This window comes from Paramormyrops kingsleyae, chromosome 14 (assembly GCF_048594095.1).
Source record: "Paramormyrops kingsleyae isolate MSU_618 chromosome 14, PKINGS_0.4, whole genome shotgun sequence".
Lineage (NCBI taxonomy): Eukaryota > Metazoa > Chordata > Actinopteri > Osteoglossiformes > Mormyridae > Paramormyrops > Paramormyrops kingsleyae.
In genome coordinates this window covers 6,753,426-6,766,972 of record NC_132810.1, presented here as the reverse complement: position 1 = coordinate 6,766,972, position 13,547 = coordinate 6,753,426, and the positions used below count along the sequence as shown (strand labels likewise).

The window sequence follows — 13,547 nt, the reverse complement described above, 5'->3', positions numbered from 1 at the left end:
CATTTTCAGATCTTGGTGATCATCTAAACAAAACAGCTGTGCATGACGTTGCTCTGTTCCCACTGCCGAGAAGCGCTATATTGGCTCCTACCCTTTGGTGTTGCCCCGCTCTCTTCTTGGGGTTCCATTTTCAGAACCTTGTCCAGAAAGTACTTGTATTCACATTTGGCAGCTTAAATATATAGAGAGAGTTTGTGACTTAACCTTGTTTGCGTGTTTGTTTTAAGATGCCATATCCACATCGGTCTATTTTCGGAATGTCACAAAACTGCAGCACTTAAAATGGACCAACATGGACAATTCAATATGTTGACACTTCTTGCTGGAAATTCTCGGTAGGATGAGCGATTCCTAGTATCATAAAAGCAGCTAGTTGTCTTTGAGGGATTGTGTTTGTACTCTGTGGGGCTACAGCCCATAAAAGTCTTTGAGTTCTCGGTCTTCTATGTGGGTCCGAGACTCATAAACCCCTGTAGCCCACATCTTGTCCCCATCATCCACAAGCAGCCAAATGTACCAGAAGACTGGTGTAACAGTTGTAACCTCAATGTCTGTTGAAACCTCTAGTCTGACCCTTCTTAGCTAATGGTTAGCGAGTGGTTAGCGCTGCTGCCTCCCAGCAAGAAGGTCCTGGGTTCGGTCCCCGGGTCGGGCGTAGGACCTTTCTGTGTGGAATTCGCAGGCTCTCCCCATGTTCGAGTGGGTTTCCACCGGGGGCTCCGATTTCCTCCCACGGTCTAAAAGCATGCAGGATAGGTTGATTGGTGAGTCTAAATTGGCCCTGTGGTTGTGTGAGTGTGTGCGGTGTGTTGGTGACTGCCCAGGCTTGGTTCCTGCCTGCACCGGTTGTTCCTGGGGTAGGCTCCGGTCTCCCCCCCCCCCCCCCCGACCCCAGTTGGGATTAAACGGTTACGGTGATGGATGGATGTTGGTGGAAGGTATAAACTGTTGCAAGTGGGAGTAGGAGATGAGCGCAATACACTTCAATAAAACTGTTGTGGGCCTTCATTGTTTAGTTAAAGGGTGTGATGCAGGAGAATTGATAAGGGACGACTTGGTCACCTGGCCAGCCATCCAGAATATAAATCCACCCATTCATTGAAGTTTAAGATTACTTCCATAACAGGCTTAGAACAGGAGGATAAGGCAAAGTCTGTCTGGTTTTTCTTGTCTTTAAGGTTCTGAAAGACTTTTTCTATAGAAAAGCATCAAGGAACTACAATTGCATGAGTTCGGATTTGTGTCTACAGTAAGTGTTGAAGGAAGCCTGTCATTTAATTAGATTTAAGCAAAAAAGTTTTAAAGATGTTTAATGTTTAAAATGTCTGGGTAAAAACCCAAAGTATCAGATGGACATGTGTATTCTCGTTATTTACATGGAGTTTCCAATTTACAACGACCTTGGTTCGTGTAAGTGGTGCAGAATCTAGCCCCGGTTTCCCCTCTTTAAGCAGTCTGTCCCAGTATTGCTCTAACTACAAGCAACGTTCGCCATCTAATTTATGCGGGGGGCACTGAGGATCGTCAGAGCCAGGGGCGAGGGTGCTGGCGTTGTAATAAGAGTCTAATTAGTCCTCATTAGTCCCGCTTACTATGTCTTGGTTGGGTCAGTCAGAAGATCCGGTCCTGTTGAGTTATTTGCCGTCTAAGTGTAAGTGCATGGAGAGCTGGAATTGGCTTCTCTTCAGGTTAGGATTGATGGTTCCAAGTTGATGAACATCAATAAATCTGCCTTAAGGGCAAAACCACACTGGGGGAGCATAACTCTAGGACAGCCCAGTAGGGGGGGAGGTCAGCTGGTAGTGGGGGAGACGTTCTCGGCCTCAGATGTGGAGCGGTGATGTGGAGATTGAGCCTCTGAATCTCCCACAGCCTTATAGACGTCAGGCATGGCTCTGCACTTTGATCTGCGTGCCACCGCTGAGATGAAACAGGGCACCAGAGCTGTCCGGACTGCCCATGCCTGCTCACCCCAAAGCCTGTTTGCAGACCAACACTGCAGGCAACTTAGAAGCCAAAACCACAGTCATGGCTCTGTGACCTTGAGGGTTTTGCTTTGGATGGTCTATTCTCTGACCTGAAGGGTCCCAATTTGTTCCAGGCATGGTCAGGTTCATGTGCTTTTTTATTGCGGAGAGTCGACATCCTTCTTCAAACAGCATGGCAGCCCCCCCCCCAAACACAGTGATGGCTGCTGCCATCTGCAGTTCTTTGTTTGGCTCGCTGGACGTCAGTTGCCCCACGGCACCCAGGCCCTGCATGGTGTGACGCATTTGCTCTCTCACCTGCACTTCATCATTGCTGTCTCCGACTCCATCGTCACCACTCTCGTCCTGCCGTTGCTTAGACAGACCTCCTGGACATCATCGTACTTGTCACAGTCCCGTTACGTTTCCCAGAGACTGTAGCGGGACTTTCCCACCCAGTCTGGATGCTTTAAATGTACTGCACTGGTATCGCACGAGCCTCCAGAACTCTTTGGACAGAACGATCCAGTCCAATTTTGCTGGGTGTGAATCGAACCCCAGAAATGGTGAATTTGGGTCATTATGAGGAGGTTTTGGAGAAGCTGCTGATTGCTGCTTCTTTCTGACTTTTCCTTGGCTTCCTTTGTCCAGAGGCAGTGCTTTTATGCAGTGAGTCCAGAGCCAGTGCTTTTATGCAGTGAAGACCACAGCCAGAGTCTCTAACTCACGGGTGGCCATCCTGCCTCTATGGCTGTGGTCATCTGTACATAGCTGTTGGGGATTGGTGGGATGGAACTAAAACCTGATATCTTCTCTAGGAAATTGACTATTGCGGGGGAGGGGGGGGGGGGACTGTGGAGGGCACAGTGCGTGGGCATTCTGAGCAGTTGGCGGGGGGAGGGTACCTGGGAACCGTTGCCGGGCAAATGAGTTCAGCTCCCGGTCCCAAGATACAGGCCTCCTCAGCGGGGCCCGGGGAAGCCCCCCCTCTCCGCAGAGGAAGCTGCAGCCTGCGGATCTGCTGGAAGCCGCCCGGCCGCCAGGGCTTCTGCTGACCCAGTGCCGCGAGGCTCAGTCCTGTCTGAGCACATGCCACTGCATATCATAAAATATCCTGGTTAAAATAATTTGACTCCTGCACACAGGAGAGAGAGAAAGACAGAGTTGGGGGGGCAGTTCTGAGAGAGATGGAGAGGGAGAGCAAATGAGGGTAGCAGTGATATAATTATGTCTGAAGGATAATGAGCTCCTGGGGGGGGGGTCAGACTCCTAGAGCCTCGACTGTCTGTGTGGGGGAGAGAATGAGCTTGTTAACTTTGCTTATTTTGCTTCCTGCTGTTACTCATTAGTGTTTCTTTCTATTAGCCGCTGTGTTGAACTGCAGAAGCTCACCAATCCAGCCCTTTACACAGCCGGCTGCCGTTCTGTGGTCCCCGTGAGCTGGACGTCGGGCCCCTTCACCACCACGATGCCCGTGTCTGATTAAACACGCGCAGGCAGACGAGTGTGATCGGTTGGCCTTAAACAGCCTCCGCTGGCTTGGCTTCATCGGGCAAGGCTGACAGAGCTGCTCTCACAGTTTTATGGCGGAAGGGGGGCCTTTAACAGCCTTGATTCTCGTACCAAGGTGCAGGTGCTGGAAGCTGGCCCCGGATCTGGTTAATGAGTTATGCATCTGGTTAGCTTTGAGGTGTAATGACCTACCAGGTTGAAGGTAATGTTAGGGTGTGGGTGTCTCTGCGTCAGAGCCCTAATTCATAAGACTTGGTCATTATTCTGATTGTGCTTACCTGCTGTAGGTGTGTTGGTCCTGTCACTATGGTTACTCCCGGTCCTGTCAGATGGAATGTCTCCCCCCTAAGCCAATAAACGAGATTAATGGGAGTTTCTGCTAGAATGAGGAAGCTCACAGGTCTGGTAGCTCTGATTGTTGTCTCCCCTTCGATTGAAGCACTGTACTAGCAGCAGTGTCTAAAATTTGCTTTTTTTAGCATGATGATAACTATGCTAGACGATAGCAGAGCTGTTTGCAAGCTCTCTGCACGGTGCTGCTACGCTAACAGCTCCTGTGTGCAGGATTAGCCAGGCCTGTTTGCAGGCTCTCAGGATACAGCGTTGCGCTGGCAGCAGCCTGTTTGTCTGTTCGCTCCGCTTTTTCTTCTCGGTCCCAGAATAGCTCCTCATTATCAGGCTGCCTCCCTCCATCAGGAAGTACACCAGCCCCCCCCCGCCTCCCCACCCCCACCACTCCCGCTTACTTTGTCAGGCCCAGCTGGAGGCAGCAGGGAGTCAGCGCCGCAGACTGACTCGGGCGTAGCAGACGGGCGTGCGGTGCGGTGCGGTGCGGCGCGGCGCGTGCTGTCGAGAGGGAGAGCCGTACCACCGTATACAGAAAGACCGGTGACATCATGGGCTTCTATAGAGAGGCACAAAACACACAGACTCAGGCCTTTCTGTGAAATCATAGCAGCTCCATTCAGGCTAAGCCACAAAAGGAGTACAGTCTCTACTTTGTGTGGTGTTGCGTTCTCCCCCTTCGCCCCCTTGGCAGCCCCCCCTCGGCAGCCCCCCCTCGGATCCATCCCTGACAGCCGCAGGCCCTCGCTGTCAGCACTAGGCTGCACGTTGACGCATGGATGTTGCCCCCTTAGCTGGGTGTGTTAGTCAGGCCCGGACTTTGAGATGTCACCCATTCTGTATTTGCATTTTGGCCATGTGTGATGTTTGCCGGTTCCCTTCTCTCTCCAGCTCGACCTCAGCCAGCCCCTGGAGGACCAGGGCCCTCTGGACGTCATTATCCACAAGCTGACCGACCTCATCCTGGAGGCCGACCAGAACGACACGCAGTCCCTGCTGCTGGTGCAGCGTGTGCAGGTGAGCCCGTCTGCCTGGCCCCGCTCCGCTGCGGGTGAGCGGATAGTCTGCTATCGTCAACTCCTGGTGTTCTTCCGGAGGAGGCCCACAGTCCACACCTCTTCACAAAGGGGCCCAGTGCAGGGCATGGAACCGTTTGTATGTCTCCCGTTTTCTGCTGCAAAGTGCAGTTAACTCTGCTGCTTCTGGAATGTCTTTGCACAAGAGCCTCTGTCAGGCGGTCGCTCCAAAGGGTTCGCCAAGAAGGGGGGAAAAAAAAAAGGAAAATAGTATTTCTCTGCTCCTTATACGGTGTCCGAGCTGCAGAGAAGAAAACGTGGTTAGCTGATGGGAAGCTTTAGACCGCATTTCGACCGCAGTGATATGTGTGTGGTGTCCATGGCAACAGGAATACAGAGTGCCGGAGCGTTCCGGGGGTTGATGTGGCCTCTTCAGTAGCAGCTGCCTCGTACGCGGATCGGGTCAGCCGGACCCGATCCGCGCACGAGGCGGACCCGATCCGCGCACGAGGCGGACCCGATCCGCGCGCACCGGGCGGACCCGATCCGCGCACGAGGCAGACCCGATCCGCGCGCGCCGGGCAGACCCGATCCGCGCGCGCCGGGCAGACCCGATCCGCGCGCGGATCGGGTCTGCCCGGCGCGCGCGGATCGGGTCTGCCTCGTGCGCGGATCGGGTCCGCCCGGTGCGCGCGGATCGGGTCCGCCCGGTGCGCGCGGATCGGGTCCGCCTCGTGCGCGGATCGGGTCCGCCTCGTGCGCGGATCGGGTCTGCCCGGCGCGCGCGGATCGGGTCTGCCTCGTGCGCGGATCGGGTCCGCCCGCCGCGAGTGGCCCCGTCACTCATCTCAGCAGCCTTGTGCAGTTTTGCTGGCTTGCTTAGGTGCCGCTGTGACTTGCTCCGCCTCAGATCTCGCGCCATGGAAATTCACACGTGGCCTGGAGCTGCTACCTCCTACCAAAGAGAACAGAATTCAACAAGCAGATTTTATTTTATTTATTTTTTTAACGACTTTGGCTGTTCTCTGGGCGCTGAGTAACATTGCCACATGGAGAAATCGAAAGTCAGTGCTTACAGCATCCACAGCATCCAACCCCAAGACACTGGAGACCCCCAGACTTTGTGAAGCACTATTGCCCTGGTGAGACATTTCTAAACATTAAACCTGTCAGAGCCACTGAAGCAGTCTGGGGATGTGGTTAAGACCAGTCTGTTAAGAATCTTTCACTTTGTTCTTATCAACTGGTAATTGTTAGGTTCGCTACTAGAGTGGTTGGGAACCCCCACACCTCTTTAGGTTTTAATCGCTTGTAGCACTTAGCTTGACTTCTCCAGCCTAAACTCCACAGCAGTGATGATCAGCATATAGTAAAAGCCCTGACTTGCTACTTTCATTCTTGCTTGGGTCCCTCTGTCTCTATAGATTCTAACCACAGCACATGGGCCTTGTGGTAGCCCTGCTGCCAGCGAAGCCTTTTATTTGTCACGTACGGGACGGCAGCAGGAAGCATGCTTATAGATCAGCCTTTGGCGTTATGTCAGTGTGCCCTCTGGGCAAGGGGCCTCTGTCATCTCTGTAACCTCAGGTCATGTGCGAGGTGTTGATTGGCTACTGATGCACATTTGGCCAAATTGGATGATCTGAGTTTCTAAATGGGTTGGAGGCATCTTTCCGAAATATAACTAGTGTTTCCTCTCGAGAGATAAGTCTGACACCTCTAGTTGAGAAGCCCAATTATAGCACTTTCAGGCAGAAGGCGGTATGTGTACTGCTTTAAATAGCGACGTTAGTGGATTTTTGTTTTTTGTTGATAAGATCTCCAATTTCTTGGTTTTATTACCATAGAGGGGAAAAGTATAGAATAAAGATAATCTATTTTCATGTGGATCTATGAGGGTTGCTACATCCTGGTAGATAGTTAGCCAATGAGGCTCTGCTTCTCATCACTTGATGGTGTTTGCTGAGCATGTCCACGTTCAACCGCGTGATTACCAAGCGTAGTGCCATTTGCCTGTCACCGCGTGTGTGCCATGGATTTTATGGTGACATGTGGCCCATATTCTAGCAAGGCCTGTGGAGCCTGCAGGCGTCCAGACAGGCAGCTTCTGGGTGGTGCGGGTCTTGCGTCCGCTTACATCACCGTAAATAAGTAGCACGGGTTGCTACATGGCGGTAGCCTCTTTTGCAGCAATACGCCGTAACGTGAACTGTTCGCGTTTTGGTTATTTTTGCATAAATGTAACCGGCCCGTGGTAGAAGCCTCAGTAGTGAGGAAGCTGACGTGGTGTGTGTGTGTGTGTGTGTGTGTGTTTGTGTTTGCATAGATCACGTTCGAGGACCAAATTGTCCCCAAAGTATAGTAAAACCTGAAATTTCCCTGCTTTTGGGGACATCTTTTGAGGTCCCCATTTGGATAACCTCAGTTTTGTATTTGGGTTGGTTACTTATGGTTAAGGTTAGGGATGGGTAGAGGTTAAGGGTGTCGTGATTGGGATTACGGTGAATGGACGGTCCCCATTTAGATAGGTAGACCAACTTGTGTGTGTGTGTGTGTGTACGCTGTACGTTGATTGTGTGTCTGTCGGTGCACATGGGCTTGATAAAATAGGATAGAGAGGCAACATATGACAAAGGGGGGCGGGGGGGGCTATGGGAATATCGTCTGCGCAGAACATGAAGGGTGAAGTGGGGGGGGGGGGGTGCAGTGCGCATGCGTGTTCCGGCAGGAGACGACGTTATGTAAGCTCAGCCCCACGCAGATCCGGGAGGTGGGGGCAGTGGCCCCGGGTGACGTAATGCCGCACATTGGCACAGAGCGGGGCCCAGCCCCCCCCCCCCCAGGGAGAGCGCGGGGTCACTGGGGCGATGTAATTACGGGTTCTGTGCTGGAGGCCTGCTAGGTTTGTTTACAGCTGAACATGGCCGCGGTGCTGGTCGAAGGAGGGGGGTGGGGGGGCTCAGTGTCGAGTCGTCACCTGCGTCTGTCTGCGGCACCGGGGGTAAATAACAAAGGTTCTGACAGGAATGTACAGCATGTGACTCTGCGCGGTTCTGCCCGTCGAGCCGCCGATGCTTCCTGGCTGATCGCTCGCGACGCTCTGGATCCCCACGTGGGACGAAATCTGCTCATTGTCGTTTTTCGTGATCCCTGCTGTCGCCCCCCCCTGGCCACCAGGCCCCCCCAGGCTGTCTCGCTCGTTTGAAAGGGGACCAGCTCCATGTGCATGAACCGCCCGCGTTCAGCGCCGTTGCCCAGGGAGACGGCGACGGCTTTTGGTTTCCAACCAGAGCCGTGCTGGAATCGGGAACAAAGCGTGGATCAGGACGTTCCTCCTGAGCTGAATGTTCAGGGGGTCTCTGTGACATTGGCTCTCAAGTAATCAGCTGTGTGTGTGTGTGTGTGTGTGTGTGTGTGTGTTTGACTCCCTAACCTCCGTCCTCCTGGTCTCGTTATAGGATTACATCGAGGCCCACCCAGAGACCATTGTGCTGGACCCGCTGCCTGCCATTCGGACCCTGCTGGACCGCTGCAAGTCCTACCAGCTGATCCACAAGATTGAGGCTTGCATGCAAGGTGTGTGGAGGCTGAGGGGGGGGGAGGCTGTGGCTCGCTGCTTGGCTTCCGGCTGCGTGTGCGCCGTGACGAAGGTGAGACCAAACCAGTTGAGAGACGCACTCCAGATACAAGCTTACATCCTCTGAAGCTCTGTGCTGTGTTAGGCCACGTCTCCAGGGAGTTTCTGAACAAAGGTGTTGGTACTTAGGATTCCAATATCAACAAAGGCAGGAAGGTATATTCTGGAATTTTCAGAAGTTCATTCCTCCTACCCATATAAGCACTTTCCCATAATCTTCCTCTTACCCAGCAGCCCTTGAGCAAAAGCAGCTGGAGCCGTTGCCACTGGGAGAGTGTGTGTGTGTGTGTGTGTGTGTGTGTGTGTGTGTGTGTGTGTGTGTGTGCCACTGTGATCACACTCTCTTTGACAGGGTCTACATCCTAAGCCCTGCGTACGAGTAGGAAGTTTCACACTTAGCAGACAGATGAGTCGCAGTAAATCAGGGGGGGGGGAGGTCGATACAAGGATAGCAGAGTGACCACAGTCCTTGAGAACTCGCTGTCTGGATGGCGGAGTGATCCCCTTCGCTGGGGAGTCCTGCTCAGAGCCCCAGATTAGGCAGGGTGAAGTTTGACCAGGGGGTCATAGCTGGGTCATCTTGACCCGAAACATTTTGCTGGTTAACAACACAGGTTGTCACCAGAAGGCCGTTGGTTCGAAGCCCAAGCGAATCCTTTCGCTGTTCCAGTACCCTGCGGTAGATCCGAGTTGTTTCCTCGGCAAAAACGACGTGTCTCCATGTGTTATTCCTCGTCATTTAACCTTCTGTGGGCAGCAGTCCCAGAGTGGAAGGTTTACTGATGTTTGTTGAATCCAGCGTCCTCTGTTTATACACCCGTACGCCCCTATAAGATTTATTAGTGCCGTCGATGGGCAGAGTCTGCCTTTAAATGGTGAGGTATCTCTGGCTTGCTGTTGTGTAATCCTCGTCATTGTGCCTCTCCATTCTTTTAAGAGAGAGGTTTCTATAAATGCAGGAAGACATGCAAGTTTTACCAGTTAAACACGTGGGTAACTGGTTTACTTGTTCTGAGGAGTGTAATGTGACTGTGTGTAAAGAGCGCTGGCCCCCACGCCTTCACACCCCGCCTTAATTTTTCAACATATTTGGGGGAGGGGGCACATTAGCCGCAGTAAATCTCCTTTACCTGTTAGCCAGCTGACATTTGCTCCTTGCAAAGGTAGCACCATCGCTGAAGGTAAATGGTCCTGTTCTGGCCCTGCAGTGGGACTGATTACACGGTAAATTAAATTAAGAAGCCGTAGCGCTCATCACGCAGCCAATTCTCACGCTGCTCTGGACCTCGGCTCTCCCGCAGATTAGACTGATTCTTTCATGTGATTGGACATTCGGCGTTTCTAATTAAAATACGACTGTAATCTTCTTAGGGGATGCCAGTCATGATGGGGTCATCTTTTGGACACACTGGGCTGTAGTGACGTGGTGGGAGAAGGGGGCGGATTCATGGCTGGTTTGATTTTACGTGCTGAAGGCGAAAATGCAGTCAGGTGTTCAGCCAGACAGAGGAAAACCGTGCATGGGGGAAAAAAGGTTTGACGCGTTTTCCTGTGTCTCCTGTAGGGGGGCGCTGTTTTTGGGGGGCATACGGAATGTGAGTGTATCCCTGTTTGTGTTGAATCTGTTTTTCCTTGGGGGAGTTCAGTGTAGTGCCAGCTGGGTGGTAGGGGGTGGGGGAGGGGGGTAGCTGGGGTTGGCTTCTGGAATTGCAAGCTTTCAAACTGGCTCGGGGACTCGGTCCCAAATGCTAAGCAGGTCGGCGGATCATCACAGGCTACGATTGTCAATGAGGAGCTTCTGCTGACAGCCAGAATTCAGAAATGGTGCCTCACTCTGGCCTGTGCAGCATCCCTTAGACCAAGGAGGTCTGAGTCTGAACTGTGCGATCGCTGCAAATTTCTGATCAGGAGGAACATGATCGGGTACATCGGGGCAGGTTTAGCACTGCCTGTCGGTCGAGGGTGTGGCCAGCGCCCCCTAAAGGCCTACCAGATGTTTGCAGGTGGTAGGTTGGCGGTATGGTGACATTGCAGTTAATGTAGGCAAATGTGAATCAGGATTTTCACAGAATTCTTCCTTATATTGTGGGCGGATTCTGGTCAGACAACTGAAATGTGCTTGTTTACATTTTGATTTGGCATTTGATTTCGGAAAGACCCATGGGAGAAGATAGTGGTCTGTTTTAATCATGTTACACACACACACACACACACGACTATGACTACAACAACGACTGGATTATAGAGACATTTAGGTACTTGAGCGAAATTTTATCATGTTGTGTCTAGACCTCCTAATTTTTTTTAAATTTGTGTTACTTGAAGGGCCATGGAAGTTCTGTTATCCATTATCACCCACTGCTGTTGTGTAGAAATCGATTGATAATGAATCACCAGATAAAATAAGGACTCCTGACATCACTGTCCATGAGTCAGACCCACGATCAGTAATTAAGTACATAACTCAAAGGTACAAGTGCTGCACCCCCCCAGGGCCAGTCCCCTGACCCTCCGTCTCTTACACCACAGCAGCCATGACCCTAATCATGACTCTTCGCTTGGTGTCTCTCTCACATAGATGACCGGATCTGCTCCCCGCCCTTCTTGGTCCTCAACAGCGAGTGCGGCCCTGACACCCTGGAGCAGATCAGGGAGCACAAGCTTACGTTCCCCTTCAGTAAGTCCCCCCCCCCCCCCCCCCCCTTTTCATTCTGTGCCTGTGGAGTTCCCATGTCTACCCTCTGAATCCAGTAATTCAGCTGTTTAATCCATAAAACATTTGCTCGAGAAAACTGTTTATTCTCATAATTGTGTGTGCATCCCTAGGTTGGGGGGGGGGGGTGGGCTGAACTCCCTTTACACACGTCCATTCTTTCCTCCACAGTTTGCAAAACGCGAGTGGCACATGGTACTAACTCCCATGAGGTAAGAGGGCGTGTTGGAGGGGGGGGGGCGGGATAGGTGGGGAGGGGGGGGGACGTGTCCTTCAGTGAATATGACACGCCATACCATATGTTAAGTCATCCCTCACACCGGCCCCTTTTGCTGATGCGTCTGGACCCCCCAGTGCGTTGGGTGCGGCTGTTGCGTATGTTGCTTTGTGCGGAGTTGTTGTTGTTTCTGTTAACGATCTGCTAAATTGCAGATGAGCATCGCAAACAGAGTGATAGTTTTTCCAGGATATTCTGTCTCGGATCAGTTTCGCTCCTTCCACTGGCCCCAGGTTAATCTTTTGTTGGCTACGCTTTTTTTTCCCCCAGTGTAAGCTGATCCTACATCAGGGCCTACGGGCAGCTAGAGTGAGGAGCGTGTTTGCCCCCCCCCCCCCCCACTCCTTCCATAAGGCTGTTGTTACCTTTGTACTGATCCTAAATTAACTTGGGACCCATCGAAGGGTTAATCACAGTCTGGGAGTAAACAGGAAGGCAGATAAGGCAGATGAAGTCGAACAGGAAGGAAGGTGAGGCTCTGTGTGGTGTATCATCACGAGCCTGTTTCGTCCACGTCACACGAGTGCTGAGTCATAGGTCACTGTTGCCACGGAGATGTGAAAAAGCTTTTCGGTCAGACCTTCAGTATGATGAGAACAAAAAAAATCCTAACCTAAAAATAAGCAGGTAGTTTAAGATATTTGATTGCTATAGACATCTGTGACACTATTCTAGACATCTTGCAACATCTCCAGAAACAAAAAGATCATAAGATCTGTGGTTAAAATCCCGCAAGAGCGGAGAGAGAGAGAGGCAGTGAGCTGCTTTTTTGGCACTGGCACTGGCACTGGCACTGGCACTGGCAGCCACATTTCACCCTTGAGGTTGATCACACTGACAAAACGTGAAGTGAAGAGCAGAACTCAAACCAATCAGTAAGGCCAGCTCAATACCACACGGGGCCCCAAGAACTTCGGGGCCCCAAGACCAAAAGGGCAAGGAACCCATCTTACTAGATCCGTCCATCTCCGGTCCTCAGGGACTCACAGTCGGTCCATGTTTTTGCTCCCTCTGAGCTCCCTGTCATACAGTCCATATTTTTGCTGGAGCTGGGAGGGAGCAAAAATGTGGAACGTCCCTTAGGTACGGACAGGGCAACGTTGCACTAAAGGATTTTGTTGTCAAGAGACCGAACTAGGAAAGTTTAATAGGGTTATATTTATTATATTTAACCTATGAATTCTCCAATGAAATTAAGGTGTTTCAGGGTCTGCATATGACCTATGATGCTCACGTCGAACCCGCTATTGGTGGAGGCCGTATTAGTCATGCGGGATTAATTATCGAGATCTTTCCAGTGGGAAGCACCCAGTGACGTTATACTGGTGATGGTGCCTTCTCTAGAGGAAAATCATGTGTGTGTTCCTTTACCTTTTTAAATGATCTGTGACCATGTTCAAGGTTATGTACTTTGCATGTTGATTTCCGTCGTTTCTGCCCCTAACCTCACCCAACAAGTTACCGTATGGTTTAGGAAGCAAAATATCAGTATTGTGAACATGGAAGGTTGGGTAACATTTACCCCCCCACCCACCCCCACCCCTTTTGCACCCAGATGGCCATCATCTTCAGCGAGGAGGATCTGAAGAACGTCACTCCTCCGTGCGTGATCCAGAGCTTCATCAACCACAACGCCATGCTCTACAAGGTCTTCGTGGTGGGAGAGTCCTACACTGTGGTGGAGAGGCCATCGCTGAGGAACTTCCCTTCAGGGGCAGCTGGTGAGGCTCCACAGCCAAAAAACGCCTGTCCAGGCTTCTCATTTGTTGGCTCACTAACAGAACATGTGTCGGGATTTCTCATTGGATAGTCCAGAACATATCATAACATATGTCCACCCTTGTCAGTGGATAACTTGCTAACAGAATGTGTGCCTGCACTTTGTACTGGCTAGCTCGCTAACGGCATGTAGACGTCTGCACTTCTCATTGCTTGGCTTACATACAGAACTCTTGTGCGTCTGGCTTTTTAGTAAAACGTATGTCTGTGCTTCGTCTTTGGTTGGCTCGCTGCTGCAATGTGCATTTGCTGCCCTTGTACATATTTAGATACCCCCCAGCATTTGGTGACACACTTAAAA

At 51.6% G+C, this 13,547-nt stretch overlaps 1 protein-coding gene across 2 annotated transcripts in view; it reads left to right on the top strand.

Moving 5' to 3' along the window:
- itpk1a (inositol-tetrakisphosphate 1-kinase a) overlaps window positions 1–13,547 on the top strand; it is a 31,954-nt gene that overhangs the window by 14,189 nt on the left and 4,218 nt on the right. For both annotated transcript variants that reach the window (XM_072699181.1, XM_072699180.1), the window contains exons 4-8: window positions 4,716–4,841; window positions 8,299–8,416; window positions 11,056–11,154; window positions 11,362–11,402; window positions 13,023–13,188. In XM_072699181.1, the coding sequence (XP_072555282.1) occupies window positions 4,716–4,841; window positions 8,299–8,416; window positions 11,056–11,154; window positions 11,362–11,402; window positions 13,023–13,188 (550 nt within the window). The remainder of the gene's footprint in view (window positions 1–4,715; window positions 4,842–8,298; window positions 8,417–11,055; window positions 11,155–11,361; window positions 11,403–13,022; window positions 13,189–13,547) is intronic.